The 19,672-nt window shown below is 45.5% G+C and overlaps 2 protein-coding genes across 4 annotated transcripts in view; one reads left to right on the plus strand and one right to left on the minus strand.

The window, feature by feature from the left end:
* POLR2L (RNA polymerase II, I and III subunit L) lies at positions 1–2,982 on the minus strand. Of its 2 annotated transcripts, none has more exons than XM_071427694.1 (3): positions 2,852–2,982; positions 2,547–2,654; positions 1–465 (listed from the first exon to the last, which is right to left on the minus strand). In XM_071427694.1, the coding sequence occupies exons 2-3, from the start codon at positions 2,639–2,641 to the stop codon at positions 357–359; spliced, it is 204 nt and encodes a 67-aa protein (XP_071283795.1). In that variant the 5' UTR covers positions 2,642–2,654; positions 2,852–2,982; the 3' UTR covers positions 1–356. The 2 variants fall into 2 exon arrangements, with proteins under 2 accessions (XP_071283795.1, XP_071283796.1); XM_071427695.1 differs by having other exon boundaries at positions 2,819–2,945.
* A 65-nt stretch (positions 2,983–3,047) lies between these two features.
* TSPAN4 (tetraspanin 4) overlaps positions 3,048–19,672 on the plus strand; it is a 420,581-nt gene continuing 403,956 nt past the window's right edge. The window contains exon 1 of one of the 2 annotated variants that reach the window (XM_071427692.1): positions 3,048–3,241. The gene's annotated coding sequence lies outside the window, so the exon portion shown is untranslated. Of the gene's footprint in view, positions 3,242–5,414; positions 5,567–19,672 lie in introns of those variants that run through there. The other variant, XM_071427693.1, reaches the window with a different exon arrangement.

The raw sequence follows: 19,672 nt of genomic DNA on the forward strand, positions 1-19,672 counted from the left end.
TGAAGGCTACAAGGGAAAAACCTCCTTTATTTCAACATTTTAATGAAATATAGTAGTTTTTCTACATGGACAAACATTTGGTTTTACTGCCAGAAGCATCTAGAAGCTCACAACTCCAAACACAGATTTAAGAAGAAGCATCCAAACTTTTAATCTCTAAATCTTGTTTAAGTGGACTTCATCATTCCTTTGTTTCCTTGAAAGAGGTTAGTGGCTTGGGGCAGTATTTTATCCAAAGATAAACATCTCTTGATGGTTGCACTACAGTTGGCTTTCATTCTTTACTGCCTGAAGTCCAGTTTCAAGTTTAAATTAGAGATAGGTTCCACATGGCTTGCAGCAGTGCTTTTTCCATCTCATTTCTCCAGGGGTGCATAATTCAAAAGCTTCTCAATCAGATCCACATGGGCGAGGAGCATTCTGCGGCAGCAGTATCTCTTCAAGCCAAGGGCATCCAGGGCATCTCTATTAATGAACAACAATTAAAAAACACAACAGATGAAGTGAGTCAGAACCACTTGTAAGCGTTTCCTAAGCAACACACTGATTACTTTGAGCTCAGTCATAGAGGAAAATTTGTTTGCAGTTCAAAGACAGACAGAAATTCAGCATGTGCTGTTAATGCCCTTTCCACCTAGTGCTGTTGAGCGTGTTTGCCCATTCTCCAGCCAGCCAGAGCACAGGATCTGCTGCTGAGAAGGGTCCCCAGCTGCCACCGTTTTCAGAGGGCACTGTTTTAACATCTTTCTGTAAACTGAGGATGATTCTTGCCCATTTCACAAGATAAATTTAAGATCTGAGCCATGCTAAAAAGGTGAGATATACAGAAACTAAAATAACTGGGAACGCGACCTCCCCCACACAGGGATGCTAATTCTGAGGATGGCTACAATCCTTCCCAGCTCCCATGGGAGAAGGCACTCAGTTATACAACCTGCCCCCCACATACATACAAGTAAGTAGGTGAAGACTGGCCAGAAATCAGTGTTTTACAGTCTTTCCACTGAATTCCTTTGGAGTGACTGCTCCAGATTCTTATATTTGGGTAGGGGATGTTGAGTCATCCCAGCCTGACCCACAGCGGGTGTTTTCCATGGCTGTGGCTGTCACCCCTCTAAAAGGTCACGGTACTACCACGATCTTCAGCTGGAACCTCTGAACAATAAATCAGACTGATACTCCCTCAGAATGTGACATTCATGAGACATGACTGATCTCAGGTCCTTATGATGATACTGATACAATGCAGTGCAATAAAGCGCTTGCTCAAAACAAACTTAATTTCCTGGAACTTGTAATTCCCCGGTAGGAACAGGCCAATGGATACTTTTCTAAAATACAAAGGACTGAAAGGAAGCCTCTGCCTGAGCTGGACCATGGTTAAAGCTCGTTTAGCTTCAAGCCGTACAGTCTAACTGCAGGAGCCAACTCCCAGCAGCTTCTCCGATGTCACTCATTCCCTGCAGCCGCTGATAGTGCAGCAGGGCTGCTCGTTCTAGGACAGCACCTGCAAAACTTGTTTTAGACAACTATAAGAACACTGTAGGGCATTTTAAAGAATGTTTATAAATAACATCACATGATGCCTCAATTTTCCAAAACACTTGAGAACAAAAGCAGCTGATGTCTGTTGATATGTAAATTTTAAGAGCTATCTGAGCTATCTGGAGAATTCTGAACTCTCATATGCAGTTATCAGAGATGCAAAATACTAACATTAATCACGATTTCCAAAGTCATACCATATGCTTTAAGACAACTTTAGTTGTATTTGCCTTTTCCTCCAGCTTCCAAGGACTTGTGGAAAAAGAGCACTTTTAAGGGACAAACAGAAAGGTGTGGGGGTCTTTTTCAAGTACTGATTCTTTAGAACAAGTTTCCCATTTTGCCCATCCATTTCTTAAGCTACCATTAACAGTGATTCCCGTAGGCACTGTAAGATTTTAGCTGTTAGATATCTGTAAACTCTACTTCTTACCATAATTATATTAGTTTGAACATACACCCCAGAATCAAGCCAATGACCACAACTGTCTTCAAGTGAGCATTTGTCAATGACAACACAAAACTCCTATACAAAAGCAGAGGAATAATAATGATAGGAAAAATATTAAAACGCTAAACACTTCTTAAACTTGTAACATTTTTTCCTTCTCTTCCTTTAAAAAACTGATCACGTTGGTGTCAAAGTTGGGTATATGGAAGGGGAAGGGAAGAAACAAGCAAATGTGTACAGTTCCATATTTGGGAACGTTTTGGGTACAAGGGCCATGACTTGGCAACTTCCACACTACTGCCCTGAAAGATTCAGTGGGGAAACAAATACTTTGTTGCCTATTGCAATTTCTAACTTTTGGTTTAACAATCTCAGAATGGTTTTTAGCCTCTCTATGTCTCTTTCATGACGCCACGACCCTGCACTTGTGCCTCTGGCCCTGCCTTGGCAGGGAGGCTGGCCGAGATGATCTCCAGAGCTCATTCCCAGCCCAGCAGCTTTGGGATCTTGTGCTCTGTGTATCACCCAAGGACACAGAAATAAAACCCACCCTTCGGTGTACTCCGCCTGCAGAAGGCCGAGGTAGGCTTCCCACTTGTTCCCCACTATTTTGCCGCACGTGAAGCACCTGACCGGGATGATCATTTCTGCGCTGTGCCTGCAACGACACAAACACCGCGTCAAACCCCGGCCAAGCGACCGGACACCGCGCACCGGGCTGCGCTGCCCCGCGCCGGCCTGCCGGCGGCTGTGGGCTACGGGAACCCGGTTCCGAGGGCTCCCTGGAGGCGAGCGAGGGGCCAGCCCCGATCCCGATCCCACCCTCAGTTCCGCGGCCCCGCGAGCGGCTCCCACCGCGCGGCTCCTCCGCTGCCGATGGCCGCCGGCCGCCACCACCGCGCCCGGCCGGGGGAAACCGCGCCGCCGGCGGCCGGCCCGACACGGCGAGCGGGCAGGTTGAGCGGCCCTACTCCCCCCCGTGTACTTGATGGTAGCGGCCCGCGGTACGGCGTCCCCGGCGGCCCAAGAGAGCGTGCAGGCGCCCGCGCGCGCGCGCGGGGGGGGCGGGCTCGCGGCGGCGCCGGGCGCGCGGCGCGGTGAGTGGCAGCCGGGGCGCCCCGAGCGCTGAGCGGCGGCACCGCGACCGCCCCCGCGCCGCCTCCTCCCGCCGCGCCCGGGCGGGCACTTGTTGCATTGCGAGAGGGCTTCGGCAGCGGGCGGACTTGTCATCCCGTCCTGACTGAGGTACCGCAGCGGGAAGCGCAACTGGTGGCTGCGGCGCGGCAGCCGCCCGCCCGGTCCGGCGGAGGGGAGAGGGATGAGGGATGAGGGGTAGGCATCCCGGCGGGCAGGGCTGAGGGATGAGCCCCGCGGCAGCCCCGCGCTCCGCCGCGCCGCGGACAGGGGCGCCGGCGCGGTGTGTCCTTCGCTCCCCCGGGGCAGGGGAACGGCGGGCGGTGGGACCCGCCGCTGTCGCCGTGTCGCGACCCTGTCAGCGCAGCATCGCGGCGTCGCTCGGGGCCGGTTGCCCGCGGTTCGGCGGCTCCCTCGGGCGGGAGGCGGCGGCACAGCCCGCTCCCGGCGCTGCGGGGCTGTTCCGCGGCTCCGTGCAGCCCGGACAGGCGATGTCTCTCCGGTGGCACTCGCCCTCGAGCCCCGGCCAAGTTGCGGGCGCTGCGGTGGCTGCGGGTTTGCCGAGAGTTTCCAAACTCCGGGGCCGGCTGGGACGCGGCGCCGTCCCGTTAGCTCGCGGTGCCGCTCCGCCCTGTGCTGTGACCTGTGCGCGCTGGGCTCCCGGGGTGTGCGCTGCCCCCGGTACCGCCCGCTGTGGCGGCGGTGCCCGCACCGAGAGGAGCCTTTCGGCGGCGGCCGGGGCCGCTCCCCCGGCTCGGGGACAGTCAGCGGCTGGCGGCGGGCAGCGCGGCCGGTCCCGCCGGGCAGCCGCGCCGGGGAGCTCTGGTGGCAGAGGATAAAGCATCTTGAAACTGCTCGAGTCGTATTTCATGAATCTAAGGATTGGGGAAGCATTAGGCACGGGCAGCGTGTGCTTAGCGGAGGGAAGCGCGCTGCGATGGGTACAAACTTCGGGGACGGGCGCCGCTGTTCTGGAGACTCTGGGATGAAGCATTCCTCTGTCAGTCCTTATTGCTCTCTCGTTTCAGCGTTAACGTTATGCTAATTGTCCTTGGGAGAGCAGAAATTCTCCCCAAGTGTTGTTATTTTCCTGCTAAAGTATCTGTGAGTTGATACAGTGCACGGCGCAGAGCCATTAATGTCAGGCATATAAATAATTGTGTCTTAATGCACAGCTTATGTTAATACGTCTTTCGTGACTATTTTTTGAACGACTGGATTATTGACCCTCTGCAGAGAAATGCCAGACCTAACATGAACCGTAAAAGAGCAAAAAGTTTTGTTTTAATAAATAAGGGCTTGAGGTTGAAAGCATTTTTACAATTCTATTGCTAGTGAAAAGACAGTAATTTTTACAGTCCCAGGAATAATTATGCGCTGTTGTGAATGGAGCGAATTGACTTGGCATGGAGGGTAGATGAACCTCCTGCGATCTCTAGATTATGATCATTATTGTTATTGTAGGCCAGTGGGAGCAAAACCGTGTCTTTCCTTTTGATCCTTTGATTTCTTTCTTTTTTTGGGGGCAGGAGGGGGTGGGGAGTTGAGAATTTGAAGATTGTGCTTTGATGCATTTTCAGTACCAGGGCTCCAAAGTAATTTTCTTACTGAACTGTGTGGTAAAAGGCATTTGTGTTTGGAGATGGAAATTTGCAATTGAGAGTGAGAAAGAGGGACTGGGCTGGGAAGGAGAGTGAGAAAGAAGGAGCTGGGCTTCATGGCTAAGCCACATCATTAGATATAGGTTAGCATTTTATAGCTGCCTTGTAGAAATGTGCTTGCTTGTTTCTTGAAAACAAAACTGACCTCTAACTTTTGGACCTAGTTCACATATCTGACTTTGCTTAGCATCTTTTTTTCAAAGCAAAATGTACTCGGCTTGTTTGCACGCCATTACTTTAACTTTGTCATGTCTTTTTGGGTAACCTGCCTTGGCTGGGTGATGGACCTAATGAACTAATAGAGCTTTCATGGCTGTAGCTGCTTTGATCCTAAAAGTTGTAAAGATTTTTATGAACTATGACCTGGAGAGACTGCTACATACCAAAAACATTCTCTGCTTAACTTCATATATCCTCTGCTTAATCTGACCATTTGCCAAACTGCATAAGTCTGTTTAGAAGAGCTGCGGGGGAATGTGCACACATGTGACTATTTGGGAATTAGTCAGTGTTTTATGGGCTGTTAGCTCACGCTGATTAGGAGGACTGCAGCTTGAGCCATATGTGGCATTGCCAGCTTTCCACTCTTGCTCAGGTGAGCTGGGTACTGATGGCACTCAGCTGTTAGTGTTTAGTGAAATTTGATCTCTTCAGCCATTCTTTTGAAGAGGGCGGAAAGAATTCAAGAACTGGGTCTCTTTAAGCATCCTTTGAAGAAGAATTGCAAGAATTGAAGTCCCAGCTCTTAGAACTCAAAGTGCAACTCTTTCTCACAGTAAGTTCTTACCACATTTCTGGTCCCTTGCCACATTCAATAAGCAGCAGTCCTCAAACTGCTGATTCTTTGGGCCTTCAGGCAGCCTGCTGGTCAGAAAACCCACTGGAGCCCTCATCAGCATTAAGCAGAAGAGACTGCCCTAGAATTAATCGAGTTGAAGAAGGCTTGAGAACTGTGGGCTGCTTTCTTGATGTGCAGCTGGAGCAGCTTGAGCAGCTTCTGTCACGTGGATTTGTTGTGAGGCAGTGCAGATAATGCACCCGCCTTCTTCCTGTGATCTGAACAACTTCTGAAAGCTGACAGTGTTCTGACCCGCTGTCACTGTTGGGATGAGGCTCCTTCTTGGCATTTTTGGGTGGATTTAGATCTGTGACATGCAGCTAGGCATCGCTGCTCCATGGCATTTTTAGTGATGGGTACTGAAATCCTAGGCTGGTGATTAAGGAGTTGACCCTGCTTCCTGTTCTCCTATCCACAAAATGCAAGGGAAAATATTGCTGCTTGTTTAAAAAACAAACAGAAATGAAGTCAGTTAAGTGACCTGGCTGATTGAACTACTCCTAAAATACTTCTGTAGCTAGAGTGGCCGTATGACCTCGTGCAGTTTATGCTGGCAAATTGTGTCTTTTCTGACCTTGTCTCTGTAATTAGGACTGGAGGAAAGACTTGTGAGATCTCTGCACTTGCACTGGTAGTGTGAGAAACTGGTAGCTAAAAGGTATTTTTTACTTTGTTGGCTGCAGTAGGTCCGGTTTAGGTGTGCACCCTCATGAGTCTGGAAAATTTGGACCTTTTACCACTTTTCACCTCCTGTTGTTGTTCCCTTCTTCTGACTTTGCTTTTTCTGTGTACATGTAGATAATGGCCAGAACTGAAGATGTGGGTCTTTTAAGATATGACTTGTCAGTGGTATTCAAGGGTAGTGAATTGTTATTTAAATACAGGACTTTTTAGGGCAACTTTTCCATGCAGGATTGTTTTAGTGCTATTGATCATGATGCAGACTTCTAGAAAGCTGTGGGTAGCCCTGTTGGCCCTGCTTGGAGTTAAAAGCTCTCTTCCCTGTTGCTCTCTGTGGTCATTTAGAGAAAGAATGTTAGCAATTTTCTCTCCATCTCCAACCAACACTCAGAATCCTGTGCACAATGGCAAAAGTACCATATGCAGTGTTTTACTCCTCGGATCCCAACGAGGTCAGAGAGAGAAGAATCCTAAGTGGAAGAGATTCACATTTATTGTGAAATGAGTGGTTAAATAGGACATTAGTCAGGAACTGAAATGTGACATGGAAAGTTTAATGTATATAAATAATTTACATAGCAGGAGAGAGTCAGAGGAAGAGGGAAATATATAAAAACAAACATGCACAAGGGAGCTTGGCTGTTTTATTTTCAGGCACATTTTCCACTCCAGGTTTGCTAAATCCTGCAGACATGCTCTTGGGCTTTCTCTAGTCCTGGTTAACTACTCAGAAGTGTGTCATTCATCCTGTTCCACAAAAGGTGAAGGAAAGCGGCTCCCTCTGGAGCTAGATGGTATCTTTGGAAGTCCTCCTTTCCCCTCTAAAGCATGAAGGCTTAAGGAGCAAAGAGTGAGATGGAATATAGATTTGTTTTCCCCTTGATTATTTTTTAAAAAGTATTTTTTAGTGAATGCCTTTCTTCCCCCAGCTCCACAGTGCAATTGGGTGTAGTGATGTGATGGTGGAGAAAGCAAGGAGAGGCAGGGGTGATGGAAGCAGGAAAGACTTGTCTGCTCTGTAGAGCTTTGTGTGCTTGGTTGCCCCACACACTGTTTAAGAGCTGCTCAGGCCCCTGGATTTAGTGAAACAAATGCTGAAGCTGCTAAGCAAGGAGAAATGAGGAGAAATCTCTCTAAGCTGGGGATGTGACTGCAGCTCTACTGTAATACCACACAAGCCTGATGCTGCTGATTTCATTAAAAGCATCATTCAGGGCCTCAAAGCAGGTTTTAATACTTGCTATATGTTTTTTTAAATATGCTGACCTTATCTAGTAAGCCTGTAATATTTGTTGCAATGAAGAACAGCTGCTGCATAAATACATATATAACATCAGTTGCCAATTCTGTAAGCTGTGCTGAGACTGTGACTTGTTTGAAGTGGGGTTGCTATTAAAAGGCAGGTGGCAAGATGTTTATTTTGCACCTTGTTAATTGCTTGTTTTTCCTGCTGTAATTGGCTTCCTAATGGGGGCAGAATGTGCTTGGTTTTGCACACAAAGCTTCATTAGTGACAACTGATGGAAAGGATTCAGAGGGTGGGATTTAGATGAAATATATATATATATTGAGTAACAGATGTCTCTGCTAAATAGAGTACATGAGGAAGTCCTGTAGATACATCAAAAAATGCAAATGTTTTCCCATAAAACGATGTAAGATGGTCTAGTGTTAGGTATAAAGATCGCTGCCTATTACTTGAGAAGGGGACAGAGATGTTGTTATTTATATTATTTTTGTGGGGCAGAGATTTTGTTCTGCTTCACTGAACAGGAGTTAGGATGCTGGGATGGTGCTCTCTGCTCAGGACTCTTGGCATCCAGGTATTCATAAAGAGCTCTTTGAGGATCTCTGTGGCGTGTTTAGACATTGCTCCTGCTGACAAACTGGAAGATGGTGAGCAGTGCTGGAATTCTGTAACTTTCTAAGCTTTGTGGAGCCATCCCTGCCTCTTGTGTTCAAGAGCTGTTTCACTGGGCCCTTGCAGGCAGGACATGGTTGTGGAAAAGCATAGCTGGAAAAGCATGGCTGTGCTTACAAGTTCTGTCTAGGGGTGGATGCTTCACAAAGACAGTTCTTGTTTCAATAATGACTTTTTGTTTTTTTAATGTGGTGTAAGAGAGTGGTCTGAGAGTCATCAGGATGGTCATCTGACACCATTGTGTTGGAGGCCATCAGATTTTTGTGCTGCTCAGTTTAATAGGCTCTTGTACCTGTAGAGGTTTTATGAAAATTTCACCTGCTGTAGGTGAAAGGTGAATGCACTTGTGTGTGTTTATGTATGCATGTGTATATAAAATTAATAATGACAGGGTATGATGGCTCTTCATGGAAATGAAGCTGTCCTGTCCCCTCCTTTTTTTTTTCTGGTTTTTTTTTTTTTTTTTTTTGTTTTTTTTTTTTAAGCACTGTGATGGGATTGAAAAATAGACTTGTCTATTCCCTACTTTTCTTCCTCCTCAGATGCCAGTATTTAACTAGTTTAAGACTGGATTTATCTGTCATGTTTCTTCTTAGTAAGGTGACTTCAAGGCAAAAGTACTGCCAGTCTTGGATTGACAAATTTTATAAGAAAAAGTATTTATTACATGAATATATCACAGCTTAATTGACTGTTTCATGTTGGAGGGGGAGAGTAATATCCTGAGGCAGCATTTTAATCAGAAACATCACAAGACTGCCCATCAGCTCTACTCTTCCATGTAAGTGTCCTTAGATGACAAAATAATCCCCTTTCTTGGGATAGTGCTTTTAATTTCTGCAGAATCTTTTTTTTCCCCCAGAGTGAAGAATGGACTGTGTAGTTGAGGTGAGGGCAGGACTTGTCAATTATTAATGCTTGAAGGGAAAAGCCCCAAGGTGGTGTTCTTCCATGGAGAGAGGACTGCATATTCCCACTGAGCTCATGGATGTGCTTTTGCCTCTGATGTGCTCCCTGCCTTTGGCTGAGAGCCCTTTTCTCTGGCTCTGTACACAGGCCCCCTCCCATCAGGGTTTATCTCTAAAGGCACTGTAGGGAGCCATCCCTCTTGTAGTACTTTACCATGGCGTGTATGAATTTCTGAATTCCAATGAAAAGGAGCAGGGGGGAAGATGTTCTAACTTAGTTTTAAATCTTATCTCTGAGGTTCTCATAAGTGGTGATGGATGTATTTGGAGCACGGGATTAAAGAGCAGGCTCTGCTGAATGCTGTCCTTTGGGGGTGCTTAAGTCTGTAATCAGACTTGGTGCTCAGACTTTTTCTTCCATTTGTCTTCTGGCCAGTCTTGCACCTTGCAAGCCTTCATGGGAGTGGGAATAGAAAGTGATTGCTGTAAGTAGGAGAAAGGATGCATCTTGCTGAGTACTTTATCTCTTGACAGTGGCCAGTAGTGGCTGCTTAAGGAAGCAGATAAACTTAAAGCAAGTGTGCAGTAGTAATGAAGTGGGATGCTTGCATTTAGTATTTCATGCCAGTCTGTGTCTGTAATCTTGTTCCAGAACTGGGCAAATAGGGAAGAAAATGTATTTTTTCTGATTTAAGCAACTTCTTCAGCTTGGGCATGTCGGCCTGTTGTGTCCAGATTAAGGTGCTAGATGAAAGCTGGATGTCTGAAACTGTTTCTAAAGCTGCCTCTGCTATGCACTGTATTCTGGTGAAAGACAACTATTTCTGGAAAAGTCCCTGGCAGTGTGCAGAGCCTGAGAACTCCCAGTGTACAGGCCTTCCAGCATGGATGTGGGGAGGAGGACAGACTTGATGCATTGGCTACGACGTTATCACTCAGCAGAGTGGGCTGCTGTGCACCTATCATAGTGCCATCCACAGGGAATCTTCCATTGCTTTGTTTATTGAGCTGCTGTTTTTAAAATTAAAAACAGCCAAATGTTTCATAAAATATTAAGAGGTGCTGCTTTAGTGCCTCTCATCAGATTAAGTATGTCACTTTCTGTGTCCTTAGGGTGATGAAGCCCATCAGCTTGGTCGTTCTCTCACCTTAAGCATGCATTAAGGTGACATGCTTCATCTCACAAGGGATGCTGAAGCTATCACACTGCAGAACTGGGAACTGTAGGGGTCCTGCGCTTTAGCTGTGGCTTCTCAAATGAAATTTTGCAGAAGTAATACAGTTTGCTTTGTACCAGTGAATTCCTTTTTGTTAGGGAAGTGCTTTTTTGAGCAAAAATATTGAGGTAATACAGTGGTAGACACATGCACAGCGACTGCGCTGCAGGAAAGAAAGAAATTGTGGCATGTTTTATATGAAAGACCAAGGACTGTTGCGTTTCAATGGCTAAAAGAGAGAGGCCCTACATTCCTCAAACACTTTTTATGAATATGGATTTTGAAGTTGTTTTGCTTGCAGGTGAATTTCTTTTTTATTCAAGAGCCAGTTCTAGCATTTTAATCATAACACAGTGCTGCTGGTGTAGCGGAGCGTTGGGAAGCTGTGGGGAGTGGTAGCCCCAGGACTGAGGAGGGTCTCAGCTTGCTGCAGAGAAGCCCTGAGGGCTGCACCGTGGTGGAACACAGCATGGTGGAGCTGGGACCGAGCCACGGGGGGCTTGCTTTCAATGAGTCTTCCATCATCTCTCGCCTCCACCCAGCAGTTCAGCACTCTTTAGCATTTGTACAGTGTTTGGGAATGCTGCATCATTACTGGGTTAAATAGTCTAGAAGTTCTAATAAATTCAGGATACGAGACCAACTTGACTTCTGAATTTTCTGGGTTTGGGTTGCATTGCCTCTTTAAACTCAGTCATGGCACTCGTGGCTGGTTACTCCAGCGTTCCTGCTGTGTGCAGCAAAGTCCCACCTGTGTGCATCCCAGGGAGCTCTTACTCAGGAGCCTGCTCTGAAGGGCAGCGGCTCCTCTGTCTGATCTGATACCGCTGCTGCAGCTTTGCTTGGTCGTGGTGCGAGGGAATAATAAAGTACAGCCTTCAATCATGCGACCTGATCAGAGGGGGTTGTCTCTGGTGATGGATAAGTCCTCCTGGAACAATAGGCTGCTTGAGCTGTGCCCAGGGACTGCTGTGTTTGGTTGGGGTTTTGCATTAATTTTTGGCCTGAATAAAAAGAACTGTGAGATCAAGGTTGCAGTTTTGTTTGCAGCTTGCCTTCAAACCTAAAAATCCAGCCTGATCTAAAAGGGTCCTTTACTGTGTATGTCTCTGCTCTCCCCAAAACTATCTGTAGAGAATTTTGCCCTTCTCCTTTAGGATATGCTGAGTATTTTGGGTGCTCCCAAATTATTTTGATTCCTTAAGCTTGCTGTCTTCAAAATAGGCATAAACAAAGACATCTTTTCATATTTTACCCTTGTGAAATGTATTTCACCCGCCTGGCCTGATGAGTGACGTGCTCAGAGCATGGACATGGGTTCTTTAGCCTGGGATGTCCCCCCAGCCACAGCTTTTTCCTAGAAGTCCCCTGTATGACCTTGTCAAGGTGCTTTGCTTCTTTTCTTCATTTATCACATTTGCCATTCTCAGTAGAGAAGCTAAAAAGCTTAATATTAAGAAACTGCCTGTATCCTGTGAAAGATAGCTTTTTCTGTTGGTATTGAGAAGCCTTGGAAGATGAATGTGTGTATAAATTCTGTTTAGCTCTGTAATAACTGAGTTGTGCAGTGGTTTATCTGCAATGTGGGTGAATCTTAGCCATGGGCAGTGTTACACAAAGGATGCCACCTGTCTGTATGAGGCCAGAGGTGTGTTTGGATATATTTGCATTTCTGTAAAGGACGGGTGTTTTTCTGCTGCTCTGTTGAGTAACATCCTCAGTGTGTGGGGTCAGTTTAAAGCAGAAATTATTGTTCTTCTTAAAATACTTGCTGAACAAATATATTTTTTCTTCTATTCTGCAAAACAAAATGGTATGTGGGTAAAAGAAAGGCTTTTCCCCCAGCACATGTGCAGCTGCTTTATGGATCGCAGAACAGTCTTTGGAGCACAGAAGAGCTATTGCTGCTGTAGAGAAGTGCCAGCATGGTGCCCCATTTCCAGCATTCTTTACTTCAGTTGTGGTGGTGGTGGGCTGGAGCTGTGCTGCAGCGGCTCTGCTTGTACTGCTGCTGTTGTTTGGGCATTCTGCCTTTGTCAGGGAATCAGGACATCTGGAGGAAAGGGATTCTGGGATGACTAGGACTTCTTTGTCGCACACAAGAGAATTTCTTACTTGGAGAATGGATAATAGAATGCCTTTATAGGAGAAAGCGAGAACTGCCCAGAACATCCTGGTCCCCTGCTAGAGGTGAGGACACAGAGAATTATGCTCAGAAGTAGAAGAGAAGCTTTCTTCATCTAGATGCAGTGTTAGACTTTCTAAAATTTGTCTGTGATCTCTTACTGTTCTATTGAGGTTTTATGTTTCTTTGCTTTCTGTCAGTAGATGACCATTTAATTTTGGCAGTGCCCTACAGTTTAAATTATAGTTGGGGCCAATTTATTGTGGATCTGTTTAGCATCAGTTTTATTGTTTGCCTGCATTCCTGCTCTGCTGTGGGATTGTCATTGCACTGCCTTTTGGGTATCCTTTTTTTGCTGTCACTGGACTGACTCCTAGGGCTTGAAAAGCTGTTTGAGGATTCCTCTGGGAGCCTAAGGCCTTATTGGAAAGAAATAAAATTCTCATATGTTCCTGAGAAAGCTGTCATAAGCCTTGTGGCTGCTGGGTTATTGCCAGGTCCTTAATTCATGGGACACACGATGAGCCATTGCTAGACAATATTGGTTTCAGGTTCTTTTGTACTGTATTGTGAAAGGAGAACCACTTCTGGGCCATTGTTTTAGCCAGTGTAAGAACACACAAGATTTTCTGTAAGGAAGTATTTACAGTTTATTAAGCATTGTTTTCTGCCTTTTTTTTTTTTTTTTTCTTCCTAGAGTTCTTTCTCTATGCACCCAATTCACCTCTGCAGGTTTCAGTCCTAGCAAGGATTCATCCAAAGTCAGACTGCTTTTGCACTCTGTGGCTTTTGGCAATGGAAGCCCCACTGACCATGCATGGGAGTCAATTTAAAGGGAAGTGCTGCTGTGGGTGAGCCAGCTGTCCTTTACTACTGTCCAAGTTGTCTGTTACGGTGAGGAAAATGGTTTTGATGACCCCTCCTGATAGTATTTCCTTGTAGGTATGTAATTTGTTGTGACATTCATATTTTCTGGGAAAATCCCTTTGCCTGGGATTTTTCTCCTGGGAAGCTGAGAAGCCTCAGAGAAAAAGGAAAACAATAATTATCTGATTTGCTTCTCCTGTGTTTTGCTGCTTTGGAATGTGTTTGGAGATTGTTTACCAACAGGTGGTTATTTCATTGGTTTTTGCTGTGAATTGTTTTGACTTATTGGCCAACCCAGTGTCAAGCTGTGTCAGGACTCTGGAAAGAGTCATGAGTTTTCAGTAGTATCTTTTTAGCCTTCTGTAAGGATCCTTTCTGTATTCTTTAGTATAGTTTAGTATAGTATTCTTTAATATAATATAGTATCATAAAATACTAAATTAGCCTTCTGAGAACATGGAGTCAGATTCATCATTCCTTCCTGCCACAGGGCAGCCCGTAAATACAATAGTTTATTCTTTCGGCAGGCTTTTGATTAAGTTGCAAAGTTGCTCCGGTCCTTCATATTTGCTCCATGTTCTCAAGGCATTTGGTAGTTAGTTGTTTCCTTCTGTGCCTCTGCAGTGAAAGGGGTGAAAGTCAGAACTACCCTATTTGCTTCATGGAGTCTCCTTTTGCTGCTGACTCATGGCTGTGTCCTGCTCGTGGTGGACAGTATTTGGTACAACCAAATTTTGAATAGCTAGTAACGAAATTTTAATTTCCTATGAGCAAACAGTACTCCACCCAAAGAGCTTGCATTCTGTGCTGGTGCAGTTTTCTGGTTGTAGTTTAGACCCACTGCCTTACACTCTACCCATGGGGTGAAAAAGGGGTGGATTAAAAAGTTATCCAGTAGAGAGTATTGAAATGTCATGAATGTGCTTTCAAAGTAATTTCAAATACTTAAATTCAAAATGAAATGTGTCAGTGTGTTGAAATTGTTTGATACATCTCTCTGTTTGGGACTGAACTGGGATGGAATCCAAACCAAGCCATGGAAGATCCCTGGAGGGAAAAGTGCAATGCAAATTGGAGGTAGAAAAGTCAGTCTGAGCTTTGGTTTGGCTTTGTCTTTGTAGTCTCTGAATGTGTGCCAGCTATGGATGAACAGCAGTAGGACAAATATTTAGGTGCTGCTGTACAGCCTATGGAAGTTTTATTCACTGGCATGCATTACCAGATCTGAAAAATTGTGTTTCCGTCACAGCCCACGCCACTTAATTTCAGCACAGTGTTCTGCCAGCCCTGAAACGTGTGTGTATTTGCTTCTAGAGAGCTTGCTCAGATACAGGGCTTGGTTCCATCTATTTCTCTGTTTTCTTGGCTTGCCTTCTGCAGATAAGATAATAGTAATAATAAAAAGCCCTGGAAAAATCCTCTCCCAAGTGCTGCTATTGCAGCTGATATAGGGATGGTTTTATCAGTCATTTAAGTTGTTTGCTTGGTGTTCCCTTTTTTCCCCCCCTTTTTTCCCCCCCCTTTTTTTCCCTTGATATGGATCATCTTGTTTTGATTTGCCAAATGTGAGGATTTACATATGACAGTTCTACCATGGAGCTGAGCATTTGGTGAGCTGCATGGATGTTGTGGCAGCTCAGGACCTGTTTCTGAGCCACAGTTTGAAAGACCTGGTGTGTAAAGGACTCAGTGAAAGCTGGAAGTATTGTGGAGAAAGGTTTTCTGAAATCTGATATGCCAAGCTGCCTGGGTGTTAAGACTTAAGGGTCAGAGTGGACACAACAAATTTGAGGGGTTGGGAAGTGAAGAAGTCAGCGAGGTTGCAAAAAGCCTGGCGGGTGTTTTGTACCTGTGAGTGCAAGTGCATGCCTGTGTGCAGGTGGTGAGAGCAGAGTGTGACTGTTGGTGGTTCTAGATTTGAACAGTTTGAATTGCCACAGATGCACAGAAATTTGTTGCTCACTAATCTGGCCTTGATTTGTCAGCAAGGGTTGATGGATTGGGATGAATCTGTTAGGTTCTACCCAGCACACAGCCTGCAGCTTGTCCGAGTGGCGTGGACTGGACAGGGTGTGTAACAAGGAGGAAATGATGTCAGCAGAGTGGGAAAATCCTCCTGTGACTTTTTAGGGCAGACTGCTGTGGAAATATAAGAGAATGGGTCGATGATAGCCATGAAGGGAGTCAAACCAGGCTTTTATGTTGATTTAACAGCACATGAATTATGAGTATGGAAGGCTGAAAATTCTGACTGTAGATGCTTGGTTCATCTTCTGAAGGCAGAGGTCTCTGTTGAATGGTTTTGTTCCAGGACAGGGTGTGTGTAATGACCATATTAGGTGTATGAGTGAGTGTGTTATGACTGTATGAGGTGTATGTGTAAAATTGCCTTTCACAGTGTCCTGCTGCTGCAGGGTGGGTCAGACTGGCTTTCCTTCTCTGCTCATGCCAATGAAAATAAATTGCCCCATCATGACTTGTGAGGAAAGCAGCATTCTGTCATCCTGTGTATAATGCCACCAGCCAGCAGTGTTGGAAACAAATCCAGCCTTTCCTGTGGTTTTGGACGCTGCTTCTAGGCAGGTCAGAGAGCCAGCTGGGCAGGGAGGTAGCAAAGCTGTCACTTTTGCAATCTTCTTACTCATGGCTGCTGAGAGGAGCTCTTCTCTGAACAGTGGGCAGTGTGTGTTTTTCCTGACCCTTTCCTCTCCCTCCATCCCCTGATTATGTAAGACAGCCCTGTTGCTCCTGCCAGAGAAGGTGCTGTTTACTTTTGCAGCTCATGGAAGAGGCATAGCGCATTTGGTATTTTGTACCAGACACTTTTTGCACCCCTCCCATTTCATTTCATTTCTGTTTTCTCTTTAAAAACTTCACAGAGAAAACAATGATGCTTTAATGAAACAGGAGGAAGGGAGAAGGAGTCTTCTCTCTTAGTTTTTTGTTGCTTATGTGTGTCACTGATGAAATTGTGTGTGAGTGTCAGTGTCTCCGCACAGCGGTGTGGAACAAGTGCCTCAAATCTGAGTTATATTGGGGGTAGCTGATGGGAAGGGTCATGGGCAGGGCTGAGGAGAGGCAAATACTGAAAGCTGGAGCTGGGAGCAACTGAGAGAAGGGGGCTGCAGCTGTCCTAGTTCTGTCCCCTGCCTGTTTGTTCTTATTTTATTTTTGCCAATTTGATAGCAGAGCGCAGGCGCAGATACCGAGTGTGATTTAAGGGGGCTAGCTGCCTTCTGCTTGCAAGAGGACCTCAAGCCTTCTGGGCTTGTTTGTGCTCTCATTTCATGCTAGTCATGCTGTTCTCAGTGATCAGCCTTGCCTGCCCCTGTTTTCTTAGGTTTATACAGCTGCTCTGTCTGAGTTTTCCTGAATTGCTGGAGATGTCTCCCTCACCACTTCTCTGTGTGTTTAGGGCCAGGAATGTTGGGACATAAAATCTCCCTGTGCTGTTTTCTTTGTCATTGTTATGCCACGATCAGTTTGTGTTCTGAGAACACCTATGGTTATCAGTCATGTTCATGAGTAGGTCAAACCTCTGCTAAAAGAGGGCTTATATTATGAGATGTGAGGTGCCAGCAATTCAGCGTGAGGAGCTATGGCTTGAGTCCAGGTTGTGCTGCCATATTGCATCTGCTTGGCTGGTCTGTGTCCTGGTTGTGCCTTTGTTGTTTCCCCTGAGCATCTGAGTTGATTAAGCAGGAGTGAGTCACTGCAGTGTTTCTGGGTTACTAGTGCTGCATTTCTGAGCTTTCTGCCAGGGAATGGAACTGTCCTGAAGTCTCTTACGTAGAACGATCACAGTAAGGTCACCCATTCATGCCTTTGACCTGTAACTTTTCCCTTGGTACGATATTGTTGCTATTTCCAAAAAGCACTGTTTCTTAGAAAAATTGCAGTTCAGTTCTTAAAAAAAACAAACGTTGTCCTTGCTGGAAATTGGCATTTGGGTGAAGGTTGTTACATTTATCCTTGTGCATGTGGTATGGGCTGTAAACAAAGTTGATCCTGCTGTTTTCCAGAAGGAGTCACAAAGCAGCTTAAAACATAGATTTTTGTGTCTCTCTGGGGAGTACATTTACTTTTATCCAAATTGAGCATTGCTAGTCAGATTTAACAACAGTGCAGGCTAAGTAAGAGAGCATAATATTAATCCTGTCTAGTTGACCATGTGTAGTTCAGCTGTTCCTAGTACCTGCCACTTAGTTGATGGGTCTGAAATACAAGGTGCAGAGATGCTAATATCTAGATGATGATTTCCATCTTGGTGCTAAGAGATGCCCATCCTTCTCCATTTCCATTAGAAAAAGCTTACTGTGGCTAAACTTGGGTATTTAATGAGTGCCTAAACCTGGGGCTGGATGGAATCAAACCTAGTGTTGGAGAGCAGTGCATGGGAGGCCTGTAGTGCATGTCACTTTCTGCAGCTCTGGTGCTACTTGGGTTAAAGGAAACTCTGCTTATACTTCTGTAGAACTACTAAACTACTAAAATCTGGTTTCAAGTTGGATCTATTTCTCTTTTTTTTTTCCTAGTCCAGAGTCTGTTCCTATGCTGCTAGTGATATGAAGGGAGATGCCTTTTGTTTTGCATGTATACCTTGACGAGTTGTTGTTGGACCATTAAATCTCCTTTAAGTCAGGAAGCATAGCTGCTGCTGGCAAGGTTAGCAGCATTTAGCTGACATTTGACCCTTAGTGTGGCATAGCACTTGCCTCTATCTCAGACCACTGGTAATGATTACCCAAACTCAGCCAGAGACCTCAAATAAGGCAGAATCTTGACCACAGGAACTTCCTTAAGAGAGGCCAGAGGATGTGGGTAACATCTACAGCTGAAAGACAATGCATGGTGTGACATCTTGCCAGTTCTTTTCCCTGCACTTTCTCGCTGTTTGTCACTTGCTCAGAATCAGGCCTCTCTTCTAGACCTTCTTATCTATTCCCACACCCAGTCTGATGACTGGAGATGAGCAGAGAAACATCGTGTCAGCCCAAAGTTGTACTAAATAAATGACCTGAGGGGATGCTTTCCTTAACCTTTCCACTCATTACATCTGCTTGTGATGTACCAGTCAACCACTGGGTGTCTCTGGGCCATGCACAGCTCCAGGCAGCATCCAGTCCCTGGAAAGCTGGCACTGGTTGCACTTATTTTGGTTTGTGGCTGCAGTTTTTGTTCTTGTTTTGAAGGGCATCGTGTTCCTTTCTAGGCTGTCCACCCAGAATGTGTCTTCCCCACCCCTGACCATGGAGCGGGGTGCATGCGAAGGCAGCACCCTGGATTCCCAGGAGCTCCTGTTCAGAGGCCAGCAAATTCTCCAGACTGATTTTGCTCTATTGCTGTTTCTGAACATCATATCTCTTACTGCACTGGGCTGTGTGGGGGTCTAGAATAGAAGAATGTTAGCACAGCAGCTTTGCTACCTTTCCCTTTTCCCCTTAGTTGTGACAAATTTACTCTAGCATGCGCACCCAAGTAGATAAATAATCTGTCTCTCAATAGAGCTCTGCTAGCCACAGTATTTTCTTCAATTCTATGGACCGAGTTAGTTTTTCATTATGATGCTGAAAGGTAAAAGGCAGACTATTCTCTACTTTAAGAATGCAGTGATAGAAGGTAAAGCTTTCATTAAACATGCCTGGCAGAATTTATATACCTAAGTATCTGGACCGTAGCTAATATATTTTGAAAGACAAGGGAAGAACACAGCTTTGTAATAGCCAGCGTTTTGTGTTTGGATGGTTAATCAGCAGTACAGAAAAATAATTGAATTAATTCTTTCATGGACTAACTGCAGAAAAAAATTCCAAACTATTAATGTCTCCTGCTGTAGGGTAGTTCTTCTCTTTTTTCCATCCTACAGCCATCTAGGGCTGACATCTCTGTGGTTTGCAGGTGATGGTATCCATGTTGCAGCTTTCATTGCTGGTGAAACAGCTGACCTGTACCTGGAGCCCTTTCCTGCTGACTTGGCTTTGAGTTGGTACCTGGTTATGCTGGATGGTGCTTTGTCATTAAATAGATAAATTCACCAGCAGCGGGATGCATTGTTTGGTTCCAGCACTTGCTTATGTGCTCTTTGCATAAATGGTGAGATCGGATTTTGCTGGTCTCAGGCTGGGATTTGAGTCTGCCTGAGGTGGGTATTGGTAAATTTTGGGGGTGGTGAGGATATTACTCAGTCCTTTGCTGTGGGATGTCTGGCAGAACAAGTGCTGGACCTGGGATTACCTGATTTTATAGATTTCAAGCAGTCATTGAAGTAAGATGAGCAAAGGTAGGTATGTTGTGTTAAAAACTGAATAATAGGAGTAATATTTT

Source organism: Agelaius tricolor, unplaced genomic scaffold, assembly GCF_023055355.1.
Source record: "Agelaius tricolor isolate 1412-34295 unplaced genomic scaffold, bAgeTri1.0.p SCAF_5, whole genome shotgun sequence".
Classification (NCBI taxonomy): domain Eukaryota; kingdom Metazoa; phylum Chordata; class Aves; order Passeriformes; family Icteridae; genus Agelaius; species Agelaius tricolor.

Bases quoted from the DNA above. Each gene is read 5' to 3' on its own strand.
- POLR2L (XM_071427694.1), bottom strand. From the start codon at position 2,641: ATGATCATCCCGGTCAGGTGCTTCACGTGCGGCAAAATAGTGGGGAAC. The intron at 466-2,546 runs GTGGGTTTTATT...GTTCATTAATAG, and splicing joins CAGGCGGAGTACACCGAAGG to AGATGCCCTGGATGCCCTTG.